The 20,962-nt window shown below is 41.0% G+C and overlaps 1 protein-coding gene across 1 annotated transcript in view; it reads right to left on the reverse strand.

Annotated features, from left to right (window-relative positions):
- The window catches only part of ARHGAP6 (Rho GTPase activating protein 6), a 119,660-nt gene that overhangs the window by 26,795 nt on the left and 71,903 nt on the right, over positions 1–20,962 (reverse strand). Inside the window, exons 3-5 of the mRNA XM_010004653.1 lie at positions 20,153–20,224; positions 5,750–6,006; positions 124–319 (exon numbers count right to left, since the gene is read on the reverse strand). Coding sequence (XP_010002955.1) covers positions 124–319; positions 5,750–6,006; positions 20,153–20,224 — 525 coding nt within the window. The remainder of the gene's footprint in view (positions 1–123; positions 320–5,749; positions 6,007–20,152; positions 20,225–20,962) is intronic.

Here is a 20,962-nt window from a genome sequence, read left to right on the forward strand (position 1 = left end):
AAGAGTCTGACTTTCAAAAGTGTCCTTGCAATTAGAAGTATATGCTTGCTTCTAAAAATATGTATGTACTTAAATTACGGTAAAAATATATCTGCCACTCCTGAGAACACAAAATATTCTTACCATGCTTTTCCAAGTGCTGGCAGCAACTATCTACAAGCCGGGGAACCTGCCTGTAAATAGGGTTCAGGCTTAGTTTCTTATCTCTTGCCTTTTCTTTCTTGCTCTGGGCTTCTGCTGGCAAAGAGAGCTGGAGAGCCTCTAACAATCGTGACTGATTGTCGTCAAGATCTGTAATGGAGTCTACAGACATCGCACCCTGTAAAATACACACACATGAACAATCAGTTCTGGAGAAAACAAAACACCACAGGACCTTATCTAGTTTAAATAAATTAATGAAGTTATAATACCAATGTAATGGGTGGGAAAATCACAATGGTACCAACGCTATTATTACCATACTACAAGGAAAACAAATTTGATCTTAAAAGAGCTAAATACTTTCCAGTCACTCGCACACCTTTTGACTGTTTTAAGCCTGCACAAACTGCAGAATAAAGATGAATCACGGTTTGTGTGTGCATCTCAAAAGTACAGTATTTATTTCCATGGAGATATAGAAATGTTTTTAAACCCGATTCCCTGCCTCTGCAGATTGGGCCGCCATATCAGTGACAATTATGCAAACAGATTTACAACCATACACCACATACAGTTGCCTAATAACACAAAACCACATACAACTGCAGAGATGAAACAGTCCCATGTTATCACAAAACAAAGACACACCAGAGAAGTAGAGTCTGTAAAGCAGCAGGAGGTTTATGACAGCATGTTTCAGTGTTCACAACTGAAAATTAAGATTATTTTCTTCAAAACATGAGATTACTGTCACTTCAAAATGACTGTTTCCCTCAACTGCTACTAAATATAACAGGCAAAAATATTCTAGGGGACATCTAGGCTTATAAATAATAATAAAAGGGTGTGTGTGTGTTGTTTTAATTCCCATTAGAACCAGCTATTGTAGACATCTTTTCTTTCTTTCTGAAATAGAGGATAGTTTTTACCACACAATACAATGTGTATAGGGATCCAGCACATCATTCTAAGAAATAATGAAGAAAATGTAAATTCCCATTCAAAACTTTGCTGACAACTCTAATTTCCTAAAAGTAAATTATTCTGCTGACAGGTATTTCACAGACTGCCAGTGAGATTTCTACATCTATTAAATGAGAACTGTAAAACTACAAGGGAATTTTATGCTCTAGAATATTTTATTCCATCTGGCTACACAACTGAACTTTACAATGATTGCCGATTCACATGCAACTCATACAAAGTCCCCTGAGATTTTAGATTAATTTACAAATTTGAAGTTCATCATACCATTTTTTAAAAGCATCTAATTTAGCAGGTATAGTGCTGTTTCTTATAACTCTTGGAATACTTACAAATAAAACACAGCGCAGTTTTCATATTCTTTTGGACCCACATCTCTAAACAATTTCTCAACCCCTTACAATGCAACTTTGACCTTGATTTCTGATGTCTCTCAGAAATACCTTGCTTGATTCTTTTTACCATTTCCTGCCCAAAGGAAACAAAATAAAACCTAAACCAAACAACAATCTCTGGCTATGATTGATGTGTGTAAAATTCCAACTGAACAATTATTCTATTTTAGTTTTAGGAGTTTGGGGTTTTAGACATCAAAATTAGTTAACTGACACTGAAAATCCTAACACCATCCTCACCCCTGCAGCTTTCAGGGAGTTCCTGCATGACAGGTGCCCTCCTTCATACCCTGCCTACTGGTCCTTTCCTCTCTGCAAAGCAACCTCACCTCTTGCATCATTATTATTACAGAGTCAGTCAAATCGGATTCAGATCCCTAAAATAGGCATAGTAAATACAGTCAGTTCACCATTATCCTTGGGCATTTTATCAAAGTTGTGGATTAACTGGGGCACTGAGCTGGCTTTAGGAAGAGTGACCTTGAGTTCAGTGGCTGAATTACAGCACTGCTTGACAATGCAAAGTCCTGGCCAGCTCTGACTTTAAATTTCTAAGTGCACGAGGAAACAGTCCCAACATACTCCATGGATCCAGTTCAAACTCAGCCAGACCTATATGTCAGCTGGGGAATGATGCAGGAGATCATGCACACTGCTGCCCACTACTCCAGGAATATTAACACAGACACAGTGCTACTTGGTCTGCAATGCCCCACAACTGAAAAAAAAAATCAAGTTCCATCTGCTTGGCATGATCTTTGCACATATAGATACCAGTATCTGCTCCACTATTACAAGCTCAAAATTGAAATGCACTGAGTATGTCTTAAGCTAAGCACACAGAAACGTGAAGTAAAGTGGAGATTAAAGAGGAGAATGAAAGAGAAAAAGAAAATGAAGGCCAAGGGGATAGGTGTGGAATGAAGGTCAGATGAAGCTTTTCTTTACTTTTCCAGAGGTATAGAAAGCTTTTCTTTTTTGAAAAGATGAGCAATATTACAGAGTATGCATGGGATCAGGTACTATTCATGACAGATGCATTTTCACATCACACATTATGCTACTTGAGTTGTAAAGCAGTATGACTGAGCTTCTGATACTTGAATATATAAAAAAATATATCAGAGAGTCAGAATATTTTCTGTAATAACCACATAGAAAATTACTTTCTGGATGACCAGGGTATCAGCCTCTAACTGGTGGCCAGACATCCTACACTGAAAATGCAGCAACAGTGATTCCTTTCTAGCTATTTGAAAAGAGATAACCACAGCACTCAAACCATGAACTCTGCAGTCAGCATTATCTTACCTCCCCTATTGAAAGCCTCAGATGACAGAAAACTCACTGGAATATGCAAAAATGAATGACACATTTGCAAAGAAGTTAATGGTACAGTGAGAAATAATCCCTCCGATTTAAGTTTAAGAGGACTGCACTGCAGGTGGCTGTGCAACACTTGTGTGAGAAATTGGTTGTATCAGCTGCATGAACTAATGAATAAGTTTTAATTATATATTTTTTAAGCATTTACCTTGATATATTTGGAAATAAACAATGCAACACTGCTCAAGAGAGAAAAGGTTAAGTGTAGGCTTCCTCACTATTTTCTAAAAAACCTCAGGGGAGTAGAGTAAGTACACTGATAAGCAGAAGTATAAAGGCAGAAGACAGACAAGATATGGGACATGAGCTGATATTAATGTTTAATAATTGACAAGTCACGAAGTACATTCCTGACTGAGGTTCACTGCTGAGAGAAAATGCCAGTTCCCTTCCACTTCACAATGCCCATCTTAGTCTACTCTGTGCTGCTGCATCCTCAAAACTATGGACTAAAGGGTCAGATTCAACATTCTGAAAGCTGCAGTCCAGGCATTAACAAAAAACCCCCCAAAAGCCCCAAGCAAACACCTTGAGGCTTCTAGGAACTTGATCCTGATGGAGTTCTATCCCTTGGATGTAACAAAGGACGCAGGTTCCTTCTGCTCGCTGTCTGGTCAAATTCATATCAGAGACCTTAATCACACTTGGTGAAAAAAAAACAGCAGATGACCAATATCTGGACACATAAATTATCTTTCCCTCATATGAAAACAGGTTTTGAAGCCAATGGGTGTATATGGTGAACTTCTATTTTTTGTCACTGCCCATGCCAAATTCTGAGAGAAACTGGCAGGTTTCCCTTCACACTTGCATTCAAGTGTACTTCGCACGTTTGTGTGAACACAAGTGCCTGTTAGTATGGTCTAAACAAGCAAACAGATGTGCATTATGCATAAATAAGAATGCAAATGTCTGTAAACACCATGCTCTCAGCTATTTCCAGACAGAATGTAGATGCTTTGAGCTTCAGCTGACAGATAGAAGGAAAGAAGGCAGGTCATGAAGTTCTTCAATCTTCCCTTCATTTGAAATTTACTTCACTTCTACTCTTAATACTGTGCCTTGAAGAGCCCTATATAGCATTTTTCTGAAGTAGGTTTTTTCCTAGGAGTGAAAGAAACCGAGTATCCTAAAAACGTATTTTATTTTACAGAGCCTGTTCTTTTACCCTAAATTCTTCCTCAGATTACTTATCAGGGGTTTTTACTGGAAGTATTTTATTCAGCATTTTTCCCCCCTCCATTGCAAACAAATTACAAAGCAATAATTCTAGAACCTCTATCCTCATGTTAACAACAACAACAAATTCTACTACTGTTACCAGCTGCAGTACTGAAAAACTCAAAGCATAAAACTTACATCCAAGTATCAGAACCTTGCAAACAAATGATCTACCATGTACCTATCTTAAATACAGCAATAACATTCAACTCAAACCACTGCACTGAGTTCTGCTGCCAAAGGCATCTTCACAGCTTGTATGCAGAAATGTCCTTAAGAGAGTCTGGTATAAATTTAGTCCGACAACTTCTTACCATCAATTAAATTATCACAGAATCACATAGGTTGGAAAAGATCTTTAAGATCATCAAGTCCAACCATTAACCCTACTTTTCCAAGTCCAGCATTAAGCCACGTCCCCAAGTGCCACATCTAGATGACTGTTAAACACTTCTGGGGGCACTTCCCTGGGCAGCCTGCTCCAATGTCTAACAACCCTTTCAGTGAAAAAGTTATCCCTAATGTCTAGTCTAAACCTCCCCTGGTGCAGCTTGAGGCCATTTCTTCTTGTTCTATCACCAGTTGCTTGTGAGAAGAGACCAGGACCTGCCTCTTTACATCGTCCTTTCAGGTAGTTGTGGAGGGCAATGAGGTTTCCCCTCAGCCTCCTTTTCTTCAGACTAAGTGGCCCCAGTTCCCTCAGCTGCTCCTCCTCAGATTTGTTCTCAGGGCCCTTCACCAGCTTCGTTGCCCTTATCTGGACACACTATAGCACCTCAGTGTCTTTCCTGTAATGAGATGCCCAAAACTGGACACGGTATTCGAGGTGTGGCCTCGCCAATGCCATGAACAGAGGGAAGATCACCTCCCGGGTCCTGCTGGTCACACTAATTTTCATACAGGCCAGGATGCCATTGGCCTTCTTGGCCACCTGGGCACACTGCTGGCTCATGTTCAGCTGCCTATCAGTCAGAACTCCCAGATCCCTTTCTGCTGGACAGCTTTCCAGCCACTCTTCCCAATGTCTGTAGCTTTGCATGGGCTTGTTGTGGCCAAAGTGCAGGACCCGGCACTTGACCTTGATGAAAATCATATAACTGACCTCGGCCCATCAATCTAGTCTGAGAATTAGACCACTGGATTTTTTCTTAATATTCAGATAAGGATTCATAGTTAGATTTATTTCCAATTTTGTGGAGCTAGATTAACATAAGCATACACATAAATATCAATCACACAGGTTTAGTCTTCCTCAACTGAAATAATTAGGTTGAAGACTGATGGAAATTGTTAAATCTAAAAGAAGTAGACAGAAGGAGGTACATAAAGGGATTGAGCAGGACAACTTATATATAATCTTTCTGCCACTTTTGTGATGTGTAACAGACTTGTGCAGAGCATATGGTCTTTTCCCACCAGCACCAGAGAAAGAAAACGTCCACTACAGTTACAATTTTCTGGTACTGAACAGACTGGCTTTCACCTGAAAAAAAAACAACACTGTTTGAAAATGACAGAAGAAATACTCCACAATCCATACAAACAGCAGTTTTTTTTCGTTCTCTAGCTAGGAGCTCCAGACCTGTTGGCATGCACCACATTGTGATGGGTCTACTTACACGCCTCCTTGCTCGTGGCGCTGGCTCGGGTGTGTTAGGAGACGTGGATTCGTTTGGTGTTTCTGAAGTTGAGCTAAGAGATGAGTTACTGCTTGAAAGTTCTTTGTTCTGCCTTTTAGCTCCAAATGGCAAGAGGAAGGCCACAAAATCTGAAATATCTTTTTGCTCTTCTCTCTGAGAATCTTGCTTGAGCTTGTAGGCCCGGTCATTAGCAATCACTTGGGACAAAGGCATTCCAAAGGCCTGGGGAATAAATTCTGTAACAACAACAACCAAATTAATATTTGCTAAATACCTGACACTTACTTAGCGCAAAAAGAATTAATTATTAGGCTGTTAAAAATAATCTGAAGTCTCTTTAAATATAGAATAATTCCAATCAGGCACTGGAATAATAAGAACAACATTCAAACAATAAAACAATAATAGAGACATGTCAGGTAATTGTAGCCCATGGTATCTGAATCCTGTTTCCAGTTGGATCATGCAAGATACACTACATGGAATCTTGGAAAATCACTTGCAAGCAGATCTAACTAAGATCTTACCTTCCACTGAAAGCAACTGGAAATCAGGCATCTTTGGCTGTATCTAGATGGTGCAGAGGGCCGTCAGAGGCCCCAGAAACCTAATCCTGAAACTGAGGAGCCTAGCTGGACTGTGCCACAGCTCTCTCACGTTTAGCACCCCTTCACCAGGTTTCTTCCTCAAAAGTGCTGCAGGGCATCAAAGTCAAAGGGTCCAGGCACATGCATGGGTCTCATTACAGGTCAGGAAGGTATGCATCTATCTGTACAGGGAACTTCTAAGTCTGCCCACTATTCATACTAAGCCTTTGAGGCTATGGTTTTAAAAATGTAGGAACTCTAGTGCTTTAACATACCAGTAAGATTAAACCAGTTTAACTGTGATATATCAGCATAAAGGTCGTTCGTATAAAGTACAAAAGTGTATCTATATACGGACATCTAGAAATGCGGAAGAATAGAGGCTTATCTCAACAAAAATGACATAATACCACTCCGTATCAATATATCTGCAATGTTCAAAACCAGCATATACATCAGGTCTCAAAGTAAAATGCTCATATATTTCCCAAAAAAGAAAAATGTCCTACAGTGAATCGGCTAACAACCACTAACATTGAAATTCTCATTAAGTTTTACATGTAGACATATTTGAGATTTGTAGAACCAAAACCATTGGGCCAGACTGACAACTGGTTTGTGCTCAAATGGAATGAAAAAAATAGCTATTGACTCTTCATCTTGGTGAAAATGCGTACATCTTCTGCCAGGTTTCAGCTTCAGACCTGTCAGTATCAGGAATAAACAAACCACCAGAGACTGAAAGCAACATTTATTATTTTTTTAATATGTAAAAGGAACACCACCAAGAAAAAATAGCAAAAAATCCTTACATACTTTCCTCTTTTACCACAATTGCTTAAATGATTATAGGTCAAAGTTGCTTCTGGGACTTAAAAGTCTGACTATATCTCTGATGACACTTTCAAATTTTATCCTGGCTCGCATTATCATTAAGATTACAGTAAGGCACTGAAAAGAACAGTGTATTTTATGAATCTTGAATGAGGACACTACTAGCCTATCATCCTAAAGATACAAGGGCTCGTTGTTGTGAGGAGAAACATGACTGCTTTTTATAAATATGAAACATTTAGCCAAGAACTAATTTTGGTGGCCAGACAAAATTAAATCAGGAAGCAGAGCCTCACATATCAAGCAAGTCCAGAAGTGACCTGTGGATAGAATGACATCTAAACCCACCTGCATTTAATTTAGGACAAGAAAAAACATTATCACATGGGTATCAAGCAATGCAGGGATTGCCAGTTCCAGAACTACAGAATTAGACCAGTCCCTCCTGTACCCAGCAGAATGTTCCTATAAAATTAGAAGAGTATTAGGATTTTTTAATTATTTTAAAAAAAAATGTTCTTAATTACCTTCCCAATGCACATTTAAGACCACAGTCTTGAAACACCCGTCTCTCCTTCTGGCTGTCTAATTTGCTACTTTGTTACACCTCCAGCATCTCCATTTATCTGTCCTTAGGTAGCATTTCCCGAGAAATGCCACTGAGCCAAATTAAATCCTGAATATGGAATATTTCTCTGGTTTTGGCTGACAGCCACTGATGCTTCAAATTGGGACACAACAGAATTGTGTAGCCTGATGATGCCCAACAGCACATTGATGCCATTGACTGTACAGCACTAGGATCAACTGGGACAAGACTGGCAAAAGATGAGAACTCAGCCCTACTTCACGAAGAGAATTTCATTAAAATGACACTTTCCCTGACTTTGTTATGTCAATGCTGTTATTTTGAGGTAGGTGTTGCTCCTCCTTGAAAATTCTGAGATGTGGGATGCCAGGCATTTAATTGCTCTTGCTGGAGGTGCCTGTGGAGCAGTGAGAGGACACTGAGGCTCTACTCTAGGCTGCTTTGCCATAGGCCTCCCTCTCATAGGACATGAAACACTTCCCCGATTTATCAATGTCTGGCAGAGATGGGGACTGGATGAAAACCAACTGCCTGATTTTCAGACTAAGTACAGATGGAAGTGATGCTGGCTGGCAGCAGTAACTACATTAAAGAATTGGCAAAACCAGTAACTTTGTGCTCATTTGTTGGAAGTAAGATTAGTTGCACCCTCTGCAGACTGACTATAGCCTCAAGCTCCCACCAAAACCAGAATGTCTGTGTGTGTGTGTGGGTGTGTGTGCCACACACATGGGGGTAGTATGTTTTGCCCAGCACTCTTCAGAACTATTTAATCCCAGTGATTTCCCTGTGCAACAGGTAATGTCATGTCCATAGGGGTGAATACTAGCCCCTTTTGACATTTCAGATTCATTCAAATAAGAAGATTTGTAGTTGTGCAAAGTATTTAGCAACCCATTGACGGGGGAGAAAAGGCACCACCTCAGACCTAAGATATGTACGTTTGAGGCCCTGGTCTCACAATCAATGTAGAAGTACCAACTGCCTATTCACTGCTGTAGACTGGGTATGCCAATTCTTGAAAATGTTTTGTTTGTATGAATCATAGAAAAAATTTGGTTGGCCATGTCCCTAAGTGCCACATCTTTATGCCTTTTAAATACGTCCAGGAATGGTGACTCCACTTCTTCCCTGGGCAGCCTATTCCAGTGCCTGACAAACCTTTTGGCAAAGAAATTTTTCTCAATATCCAATTTGAACCTTTTCTGGCACAATTTCTGGCCATTTTCTCATGTCCTATCACTTGTAACTTGAGAGAAGAGACCATACCGACCTCGCTACAACCTCCTTTCAAGTAGTTGTAGAGAGTCATGAGATCTCCCCTCAGCCTCCATTTCTCCAGGCTAAACAACCTCAGTTCCCTCAGATACTCCTTGTAAAACTTGTTCTCCAGACCCTTCACCAGCTTCATTGCCCTTCTTTGGACACACTCCAGAACTTCAATGTCTTTCTTGTAGTCAGGGGCCCAAAACTGAGTACAGTATTTGAGGTGCGGCCTCACCAGTGCGAAGTACAGGGGGAAACATTCTTTAAATCAGGTGCTCAAACTTTCATAGAATCATAAAATGTTTTTGGTTGGAAGGGACCTTAAAGATCATCTAGTTTCAAAGCCCCTGCCATGGGGAGGGACACCTCCCACTAGACCAGGTTGCTCAAAGCCCCATCCAACCTGGCCTTGAAAACTTCCAGGGAGGGGGAACTCACAACTTCCATGGGCAACCTGTTCCAGTGTCTCACCATCCTTATAGTGAATAATTTCTCCATCATGTTTAATTTAAATCTACCCTATCCCATTTTAAAGCCATTACCCCTTTCTCTTCAGTCTGTTGTGTATCTATTCAGTGAATGCCAAAGCACTAAGTTAGTTACTCTCTGTAAAACCAAGAAAAAGTGTAACCACTTAAAAATAAATTTTGCAGAAAGCACCATGTAAAAATGTGAAACAATCTGGCAGAGTGGGCAATCAGCTTGAAAACACAGACCCATATCCTTAGCCAGCAGTAGCATATCAGGACTTGCCTTTTTATCCATTCTGGTTTTCAGTGTTTACTGGCAAAGGAGACAATGTGCTGTTCTGGAGAAGTGCCTAACTTCTATTGCCAGAATGTCCATCTCGCAGCTGAGGCAAGTTTCTTAAAATTTTGTCCAAAACTGTTATCTCCCTAAGAAATCTCTCTGTTGTGGCAAATCAGCATTTTCTAATAATAAACAGCATGTCACAGAAAAACTCCCCGTCAGACCACATAAGTTTCAACGATCAGAAATTCTTTTCTTTCCTAATCAAATGATGACATCCAGAATGCTGACTGATATGGTTATCTTACCTGGCCCCATGCCACTCCATCCCAAGTAAAGCTTCAGAGACTTCTCTGAAGCTTCGGCTGGTGAAAATTGTGGTTTCCATCCCACAAACCATAACAGTCTATTAAAAAACAGTGAAGTTTATATTCTAGACCCTAATGAGGGCTTGAGTGTTAATGAAGTGAACAGCAAATAATATCTCGATTTTGGGTAGTCTCCTTAGCACTTTGGGTTATTTTCTTAAGTATGGTTTAAATGCTGGTTTTGAGCTGCTAAAACCCTGGCACTAAGATCTACTGAGGTGCTTATACTACCACTATTTAAAGGATAGGAAGAGGGAGGGAGACAGCTCAGCAAATAATATGCTTTAAAAGGCATATTTAAGTGGAGAGCAGTTTTTAAGTTCCCAGCTAGCCAGATCAGGCAAGTCTGTTTTGCTAACTTAAATTCATTACATAAGATCCATAGAGAGACAGACGGAAGCAAGAAAATAAGGAAAATGGAAGCCCTGCTCCATAACAGGAAAAACAAAACTCCTTCCATCTGAAGGTTAATCAAAATCCTGCACTGATTCCAGAAGACTCAAGATAAGACAACATGTTCAGCACCTGCTCTGTGGCTGAAACTCTCTTCTCCAGCTAGTCAGAGCCACTGACCTTCAAGGAGTGATAAGGCCTTCTCAATTACTTAGGTTTTTTCTGTGGGTCTCTGTTTAAAAAATAAAATAAAAATTTAAGAGGTTCTTCAGTCCTTTAGTTGACCTTAGAGCAAAATATGAGGCAGTGTTGCTTAAAAAACATTTTGTATACCTAGAGAGCATGAGAAACATTTTCAAAGTTCTTTTTAAAAAGCACAGTAGGGTGCTGGAAAGACTTGAAAAAAAGAACTGGTTTCCAGTAAACTATAATAAAAAAGACACAAGCTTCATCTATTCAGTTCTCTGCTTAGGCTGTGCCAAGACACATTGATATCATAATAGGTTGAAATACTGAAGAATAAATGCAAACATTAAGAAATACCTCTAAATTTATGAAGCATGGCTGGGAAGTAACACATAGAAGATGTTTTCAAGAATTTTGAATTAAAGAAAAATCAAACATCTACTGCTGGATCTGCATAACTCACAGAAGGCTTTTTCTCAGAAACTGCAACATACAGAGCAGCTCTGCTAAGGCCCCACAAATGAACTTGTGAAGTATTTACATTCCACACAGAAACATCAGCAACAGAGATGACTCTCAGTTGCTCAACAAATGACGTAACGAGTGCTTATTTCTGAGCAGGTCTCTCAGTCCACCTGTAGGCTTTACTGGAACCAAGGCAAAATGGAGCTGGCTTACTGATAAAATCTTCCAGGAGAAATCCTTTCTGGGATGCATCTCTCTCAGGAATGCTTGTGTGTCCTTTCCAAGCAGTCATTGCTTATGCTGACCCTAGTATTACTAGCAGAAGACAGACAAAAGGCTCTGCTCCTGCTGCCAGCAAACCTAGCAGTGAATTTGTAAGGGAACAGAATCCAGCCACCAGCATGAAGAGCATCCTGATAATTTCTTGTTCCAAGCTGCACTGACATTATACTGCTCCTCCAGTTTCAGTACTGTTTGTCAGCAGCTAAAGCAAATGTTTGGAGGTATACATAGAGAGCACAATTGAGAGTCATGATGGCCATTAATAACAAGGAGGTTGGGTAGACAAAAGCAAAGACACTTAATGAGGGAAGTTGAAAATACTGCTTAAATAGCTGGGTGGAGAACTGCTCTCCTGTTTCGTCTGTTTACATCCTGCAAGTTTTGCTGTATCCTGCTCTGGTGAGTCACCCAGAGATGTAAAAGCAATTGAAAAAACACTTGGTTTAGAATTTTCCCATTTTAATAAGATGACAACAGATGTACCTGTCAAAAAGGACAAAATAAAATATATTAATCTCATTTTAGGGCATTCAATTCTACTTCAGTGTCTTTGTTGGCCTTCAGAAGTATAACAGTTTGCTGAAACTCTCACTTAACACATAGACAGGTTGATCAGCTGAGGAGACTAAAAAATCCACAGACTGGACAGAGTCCTAAAATACAAGTGACTGAATCTCCAAACATTTTTAGAAGAAATGAGTACCAGATCTTTTTGGTTATGCTTTTTGAGCACAGACATTTGGTGGGGTGAGGGAGAACAGTCTTGGGCACAAACTGGAGACACGTGGTACCTCCCCAGAGAGAACAACTCCAGAGATCTGCACCCTAGGGTGCTTCAGTGCATGTCAGTGCTAAAGCAGAGGGCTTGTCAGGCAAGGCCAAGGACACAAGTCCTACTTGTTCTTTCTCAGGAGCTTCCCACACACAAAGACACGATGCTGACCACATGCACTACAAGCTGCATGCCCGGTTCACATCTCGTGCACCCTGCAGTGAGGCCTCCATCCTGCATCCCTGGTGATCAGTACAGTGGCATTTTGTACACCTCTGTGGCTTTCTGCACCAGGTACATCTCATAGAATCATAGAATGCCAGGAGAGAAGGGACCTCAAGGATCATCTTCTCCGACCTTTGTAGGTAATACTATAGCTTATATGAGATGGCTCAGCACCCTGTCAAGCTGAGACTTAAAACTGTCCAATGTGGGGGAATCCACCACTTCCCTTGGGAGACTATTCCAATGTTTGACTGTCTTCATGGTGAAAATTTTACCTCTTGCATCCAATCAGAATTTCCCCAGGAGCAACTTCTGCCCATTACCATTTTCTTTGTGACTCCTTGTAAACAGGGTGTCTCCATCTTGTTTGTAGTCACCCCCTAAGTATTGGAACATGGTAATAAGGTCTCCCCTAAGCCTTCTTTTCACAAGGCTGAACAAACCCACTTTTCTCAGCCTCTCCTCATATGGCAGGTCCTCTGATCACCCCTGTGGCCCTTCTCTGGACTCTCTCCAGCCTGTATGCATCCTGTTTGTAGAGCAGGGACCAAAACTGAACACAACTCTCCAGGTGTGGTCTGACAAGTGCTGAGTAGAGAGGGATGATGACTTATTTATCTCTGCTGTTGATGCCCTTGTTGATGCAGCCCAGCATCCTGCTGGCTTTCTTTGCCACTGCAGCACACTGTTCACTCATGTCAAGCCTGTTATCCACCAAGACCCCTGGGGCCATTTCCACAGGGCTGCTTTCCAGACAGGTGAATCCCAGTCTGAACTGCAGTCCTGGGTTACATGTCCCCAGGTGCAAAACCTTGCACTTTTCCTCATTGAACTTCACAAGGTTCCTGCTAGCCCGCTCCTACAGTCTGTCCAGGTCACCCTGGAGGGTGGCTCTCCCTTCTGGAGGGCCAACCTCTCCACTCATCTTGCTGTCATCAGCAAACTTCATCAGGGTGCTCTTAATCCCAACATCCAGGTCACTTATGAAGATGTTAAACAGCATTGGGCCCAATATCAATCCCTGTGGGACTCCACTTGTGACTAGTTGCCAGTTTGAGGAGGAGCTATTTACTGTCACCCTCTGGGTACAGTCCATGAGCCAGTTCCCCACCCACCACACAGACCACTTGTAAAGGCCATAACAAATCTGTTTCTCCAGGAGAACACTGTGGGGCACTGTACCAAAAGCCCTGGAAAAGTCCAGGCAGACAATGTTCACCACCTGCCTTGCATCAACCAAGCAGGTTACTTTGTCATAGAAGGTGATCAGGTTTGTCAAGCACAACTTGCCCCTGGTAAATCCATGTTGGCTTTTCCCAATCACGTGCTTCAATTGACTTGTGACTGTCCCCAGGAGGATTTGCTTCATGACCTTTCCAGGGATTGAAGTGAGGCTAATGGGTCTATAATTACCTCGGTCCTCCTTTGAACCCTTCTTAGAGATGGGAGTGACATTAGCCTTCCTTCAGTCTTCAGGGACGTCTCCCGATATCCACTTCTCAAAGATTATGAAGAGTGGCTTTGGAACATCAGCCAGCCCTCTCAACACCCTAGGGTGATGGCATCCAGACTCATTGATTGGTATGGGTCAAGCTCCTGTAATAGTTGACACACCAACTCTTTCTTCATTGACAGTGGGTTGGTCTCTGCATCAATCAACTCGGATCTTGGTAATCTTTGGCTATAACCCTCAGACAGGACCACAGAGGGTTGCATGATCATCAAGATTAACCTTCAGGAGCCTACCTAAAAAGACATTTCATGTAGCATATACTCTAGGTGAGATATAACAACAATGGCCCCCTCAACTGTTACGTGTCCTGGTATGTGGGGTCTCCCAGGCTGGGATGTAGGAAACTCAAAACAATTGGAATTAGCTACCTACTCTTCAAACTGCAACTGTGCTTACAGAAGTGATGCTGAAGGGACAGAAATGATGTTTGCACGAAGGCAGCAGCAACTCATCTGTATCAAGTGTTCTGGAAATCGAGTCCCTACTTCCCCTCTGACATCCTGAGGCCTTGTTTTGCTGTTTCCTTCTCATGACAGTGCAGCTGGACTAGTTACCAAAAAAACCCTCAAAAAAATAAAAGGGAACAGAGGGAGGGCATTCCTTTTGGGTATGAGAACTAGGGACCTGCCTCAGAGGTAAGTACTCTAGGCCTTTTGTGTGAGCACACCTATGTCCACAGTGTGGAGTGTTTGTTTTGGACTGGTTACCCACAAAGGGAAGATACTCTCTTTATAAAATAAACATTAGAATTACTTGTTAAAAAACTACCATGGAATGAACCAGGATAATACTTTCAGCTTATTGTGACACACATACTGAGGGAGGTTAACTCTGACTTTGGGTGACACAGAGACCACTGCTCAGGAAAAGTGGTGGTGCTTGACTGAGGTGTTAGCATGGTGGGCTCATCCTTTTGGAGACCAGCAGCATGAGAACTTACATTTTTCTCTCCAGAGCCAGCCTGTGACCTGAAAGCTGGGCAACACCATCCGTCCTACTCCCGAGGCTGTGGGAAATGCTGGTGCTTCTGCTTCCCAAAGGAAAACAGCTATTTTTCACCAACTGTGCCAGGCTGATGGCCTGCATGGCCAGTCCCTTCCTGATTGCTCATCTCCTCTGCTGTCATGGATTAAAAGCCTGCTTAGCAAGATCATCTGTGGAGCAGATGTAAGGCAGAGTACACCAGAAACAACCATGGATATAAACCCTGAGAAGTAGGGTGCCACATGCTGCTATCTAGGCTATTTTTGCCTAATGTTGCTGGCAACAAATAAGAGTCAATATGGCATTATTATGTCACTCTGCTGACACAACCTGGTTGGGAATCTGATTCCATCCAATCTCCTGGCCCTTTGTACTCTTACAGACTGATCCAATACCCTGGTCAATACAGATGTCCCGAAGGAAGGAGAGAAATCTAGATTTGCTGTTTGAGTAGTGCTGAGGGGTGAGGGACCAGTCCTCAGGATCCATACTTGCTGGAAATGGTGTCAAAACCCCATTGTAACCCCCAAAGTCTTGTTTGCATCCCCAAAGGTCTACCTGAGAGGATGGAGAGAACTACGATGGCCTGCATATGGCCTCTGACCTGCATGTACAATGACTGAGATTGAGATAATGACATGATCAAGGAGGAGAGGTCCACTCCAGCTGCTCAGTCTTATGACTCAATCACGCTTGCTCATCCTTGCAAAACAAGGAAACTAGGCCTATGAAACAGGGGGCTTCAATGACAGGCTTTGGGAGCCTCACTGACACCAACTCTCCCACATTGACTGGCCCAACATTGAATCTAGGACTGGTGATTTTCTATTATCTATCTCTCTAAACTTTTCTCCTCCTACTCTCTTCTCTCTCTCCCTTCCTAAAATCATTAAGTAACGCAAGGCCTAACCACAATTTTTTTCTCAGGTTGTGCAGCTTAAACATGTATGTCTTATGTGGGGGGAGAAGACAGGCCATCCTCCACAGTATTGTACTCTTGGGATCTAAATGTCAGCTTTTATGACCATGCAGCCTAAGATAATAATTGAAATATCTATATTCCTTCTATAGTTTTAATGAAAACTGATTCACATACAGACCTTGAGTGTCGTTTCACCTTAAACTGATCAAGGGGTATCGGACAGTCGAGCATTTCCTCAGACCATGACATTTTGATCACTGTCCCTGGAAGGGCCATGTCTGAGACAAAGGTTGGATCCGGCCACACTTAGGCTCCTCTCTGAGGAGTTTAGAAAGCAAAAGGGTGCAATCTGAATCTCCCTGCATTGCCCCACCCGGGCTATGACATGGGGTATTTTCCCGTCAGAGTGTGCTCTTGTAATATTTTATACATCGAGAGTGCATGTAAGACATCACTATATATGAGACTAAAGCAGCAGAAGATGGGGGAAAAGAAGATAAAAGCAGAAAGGTACATGTTGGAAATGCCTGAAGTTAAAAGAAGAGAGAAAAAAAAAAGGAATTAAAATTAAGAGAATCAGCATAGTGATTTTTAAAAATGCTTGGTTGTAATTAACCAGAAGATATGAGCAATGCAGAAAAACAGGAAGTAGATAAATATATACAAGGATAAGTAAAAAGTGCTGACCTTTGCTGACAACTTTTGGGCCCTAAACAGCAAACAGCACTCAGAAATATCTCTCAGAACAAAAAAAGAAAGGATATCCCCAAAGTTATTAACCGAATGGAGGATAAATGGCATCATGCAAGGTAGACAGACAAAAAAAATTTATCCTTGAACAGAAATGTAAGAGTAGAAAACAACACTACTAGTAAGTGCTCAACTGGTATGGTATGTCACTCTGCTGACACAACCTGGTTGGGAATCTGATTCCATCCAATCTCCTGGCCCTTTGTACTCTTACAGACTGATCCAATACCCTGGTCAATACAGATGTCCCGAAGGAAGGAGAGAAATCTAGATTTGCTGTTTGAGTAGTGCTGAGGGGTGAGGGACCAGTCCTCAGGATCCATACTTGCTGGAAATGGTGTCAAAACCCCATTGTAACCCCCAAAGTCTTGTTTGCATCCCCAAAGGTCTACCTGAGAGGATGGAGAGAACTACGATGGCCTGCATATGGCCTCTGACCTGCATGTACAATGACTGAGATTGAGATAATGACATGATCAAGGAGGAGAGGTCCACTCCAGCTGCTCAGTCTTATGACTCAATCACGCTTGCTCATCCTTGCAAAACAAGGAAACTAGGCCTATGAAACAGGGGGCTTCAATGACAGGCTTTGGGAGCCTCACTGACACCAACTCTCCCACATTGACTGGCCCAACATTGAATCTAGGACTGGTGATTTTCTATTATCTATCTCTCTAAACTTTTCTCCTCCTACTCTCTTCTCTCTCTCCCTTCCTAAAATCATTAAGTAACGCAAGGCCTAACCACAATTTTTTTCTCAGGTTGTGCAGCTTAAACATGTATGTCTTATGTGGGGGGAGAAGACAGGCCATTCTCCACAGTATTGTACTCTTGGGATCTAAATATCAGCCTTTATGACCATGCAGCCTAAGATAATAATTGAAATATCTATATTCCTTCTATAGTTTTAATGAAAACTGATTCACATACAGACCTTGAGTGTCGTTTCACCTTAAACTGATCAAGGGGTATCGGACAGTCGAGCATTTCCTCAGACCATGACATTTTGATCACTGTCCCTGGAAGGGCCATGTCTGAGACAAAGGTTGGATCCGGCCACACTTAGGCTCCTCTCTGAGGAGTTTAGAAAGCAAAAGGGTGCAATCTGAATCTCCCTGCATTGCCCCACCCGGGCTATGACATGGGGTATTTTCCCGTCAGAGTGTGTTCTTGTAATATTTTATACATCGAGAGTGCATGTAAGACATCACTATATATGAGACTAAAGCAGCAGAAGATGGGGGAAAAGAAGATAAAAGCAGAAAGGTACATGTTGGAAATGCCTGAAGTTAAAAGAAGAGAGAAAAAAAAAAGGAATTAAAATTAAGAGAATCAGCATAGTGATTTTTAAAAATGCTTGGTTGTAATTAACCAGAAGATATGAGCAATGCAGAAAAACAGGAAGTAGATAAATATATACAAGGATAAGTAAAAAGTGCTGACCTTTGCTGACAACTTTTGGGCCCTAAACAGCAAACAGCACTCAGAAATATCTCTCAGAACAAAAAAAGAAAGGATATCCCCAAAGTTATTAACCGAATGGAGGATAAATGGCATCATGCAAGGTAGACAGACAAAAAAAATTTATCCTTGAACAGAAATGTAAGAGTAGAAAACAACACTACTAGTAAGTGCTCAACTGGTATGGTTGTTTAACCATAGTAGCAGAGGTCAGCTGAAATAAAACAAGGCTATAATGAAATCACAAAAGAATAGGTATCAATGCAAGAAAAAATACTGTTTGAAAGATCTTTGGCAACAGAAAACCTAGAAGAATAAAGAGCAACTTTGGGATAAGCATTTGTGTGTATCACCAAAGGAAGCTATTGCTTCTCAAGGCACAGCACCAAAGAGGCATTGGAGGAGTCATGGAAGTGCAATTGCAAAGATGCACTAGGTTTGGGTGACACAACAAAACTAGGTCTTTGGTGAATTATCAAATCAGTTCATTATTGCTGAAATCATCTACTGCAACGAAAAATCTGAGAATGAAAAGACAAAAGGTCTCTTTCAAAAGAGACTGTAAATAGCAACTTTTAAAGGAGACTACTGAAGTCATGCTACCCATATAAGAAAGCCAAAAGGTCTCAGAGTATAAAAAATTTGTGAGATAACATTTTTTTTTAAAGCAATAAGTGCAGAAGAGCACCGCACAGACCACTATGAAGATCAGGTTTTGCAGGGAAGGTTTTGCACAGAACTACATTGCCTTCCACTTTCAATTAGATGGAGAAATACAGGGGAAAAAAAAAAGGAAACGAAACATCGTGACTAATTAATTACACTGCAGCTAAATGTAATGCATTGAGAGAAGCAGTACAAGATATATTCTTCCCTAATGGTGGCTATAAAGTCATTAAATCTCTTCCTTAAAGACCCCTTCTTCTTGTGGGCTCAGTCCTACATGAAGTAATTCTCATAACAAATGAAGGATTTGGTACTCTCGGTGCAACACAGGAGGCCACTGGATTTATCTAAACAAATGTGTCAGGGCATTTTCAGCTTTAAAAGGATAAACGCAAATATTTTTCATAGACATTTTTAAACCAAGAAAATAATAAACCCATGCATGAAGTCACCAAACAAACAAAAATTAACAGGAAAATATTTTCCTGACAAATATTTAAAGTAACTTTGCAATGGAGATACGGATTTTTTTTCAATAGAACTTTAAAAGTTCCATCCTCCTGTGAAACTAGATTATAAGCAGAAAATAGAGTAATCAAATAACTTCTTATAAATGTGTGCATTTGTGCATGTGTTTGTGAAACTGGGGTGTTATGACTAAGTTTTACTACTACTTTTCCAGAACTTCTTTTCCAGGAGGGAACACAAAATTAGATGCACAATTATATACATGCAGAGTACTGCAATTTCAGAGACACTTCCAGGTCTCAACGTCTAGACTTAGTTCAAATGGCTGAGTTCAAATTACAGGTCAAGTCCACTGGATTAGGACCCAGCCCATAAAGCTGATTAGAGTCCAAATAAAAGAGTACAACCATATCTGTAAATCCATGTCACATGGAGTCTCTTAAAATCCAACTGATCAGTAGCACTGGGGCATTTATATATTTTAAACAACAGCTGTTTTCCTAAGGTTAAGAAAAGAAAGGTAAACCAACTGACTTGCTTGGACAGGGCTGGGTACACGTGCTTTGCAAATTGAAAAAAGGGAGTGCAAATGCAGGCAAACAACCAGATCATGCTTTCCAGATGCCACTTTGCACTGAATGGTGAAAATGGAAAGAATAACTAAGAAAAGATGTAGGCCTTTAACCTCTTCTTTTCTTTCAGGAAATAAGCTTTCTGTTGAAGAGATCTGGGTTAAACTCATGAGAAACAGAAAAGATAAAACATATTTTTCAACTTGAAAATAAATACCTAGGCAGTACATCAGCTCAGTAACCTTCTCCTACACCAGAAAGAATACTTTAAGAAATCTCTTATACAAAATTAAGACCTAATCAGTAAATATGTACTCATTTTATTTTACCTTTGTCTCTGTTCTTCTCCTTTCCTAATGAGTCCAGTTTCTTTCTTAATGATTTCTTCCTCTTTTGTCCATCTGTGAGAGGAGAAAAGAAAAAAAATAGGAAGTGAAGAGAAAAAGCGCTGAACAAATTACTGCACAAGCTGTAGGAACATGGAGTGAGATGGCCATGGCACTTCTACTCAGGAAGGATGTGGGGCACATTTCACAAAGGCTGGGGATGGTCACAGTCCTTCAGCTCAAAGGAGTGCTGCTTTGTTCACCCGAATGTCAAGGCTGTACTGGGGAACCAAAAATGTATCTTACCACTTGCTGCTGGGCTCATCCACGTATGCATGGTCACACAGCCCATACAGCAGATCAGAAAGCTAATTTTGAAGACTTAACAGTGGAGGGTTGTTGCTGAATGCTCTTGATAGCAAAGTACCATCAAACGAAAACATACTAGTTAGCCCTCATCATGGTCACAGACTGTGATTCAGGTGTGGAGCTGAAGGTAGTATTTGGAGAAGGAGGATCGCTAATCTCCAAGATAAATTCTGCATACCAGTCATACCAGTTGGGTGCTAGCTGACCACCTTTGCATGACCCACCTGATCTGAACTCATGTTGGGAGCTTGCAATTTGGTACAGCATGTTCAGATCAGCTCAGATGGATTAGTTTCAGAGAAATTATCATTCTGACACTCGACACATCATCCAAGTTTTCACTAAGGTATTAAGGACCAAAGATTTTAAGGAACAGTTTGGGCAGGTTCATTCTTGAAACAATTATGTCAAAAGGCTGGCTATCCTTCTTTCCCTCAGCAGTAT

This window comes from Chaetura pelagica, unplaced genomic scaffold (genome assembly GCF_000747805.2).
Source record: "Chaetura pelagica isolate M959 unplaced genomic scaffold, ChaPel_1.0 scaffold178, whole genome shotgun sequence".
Lineage (NCBI taxonomy): Eukaryota > Metazoa > Chordata > Aves > Apodiformes > Apodidae > Chaetura > Chaetura pelagica.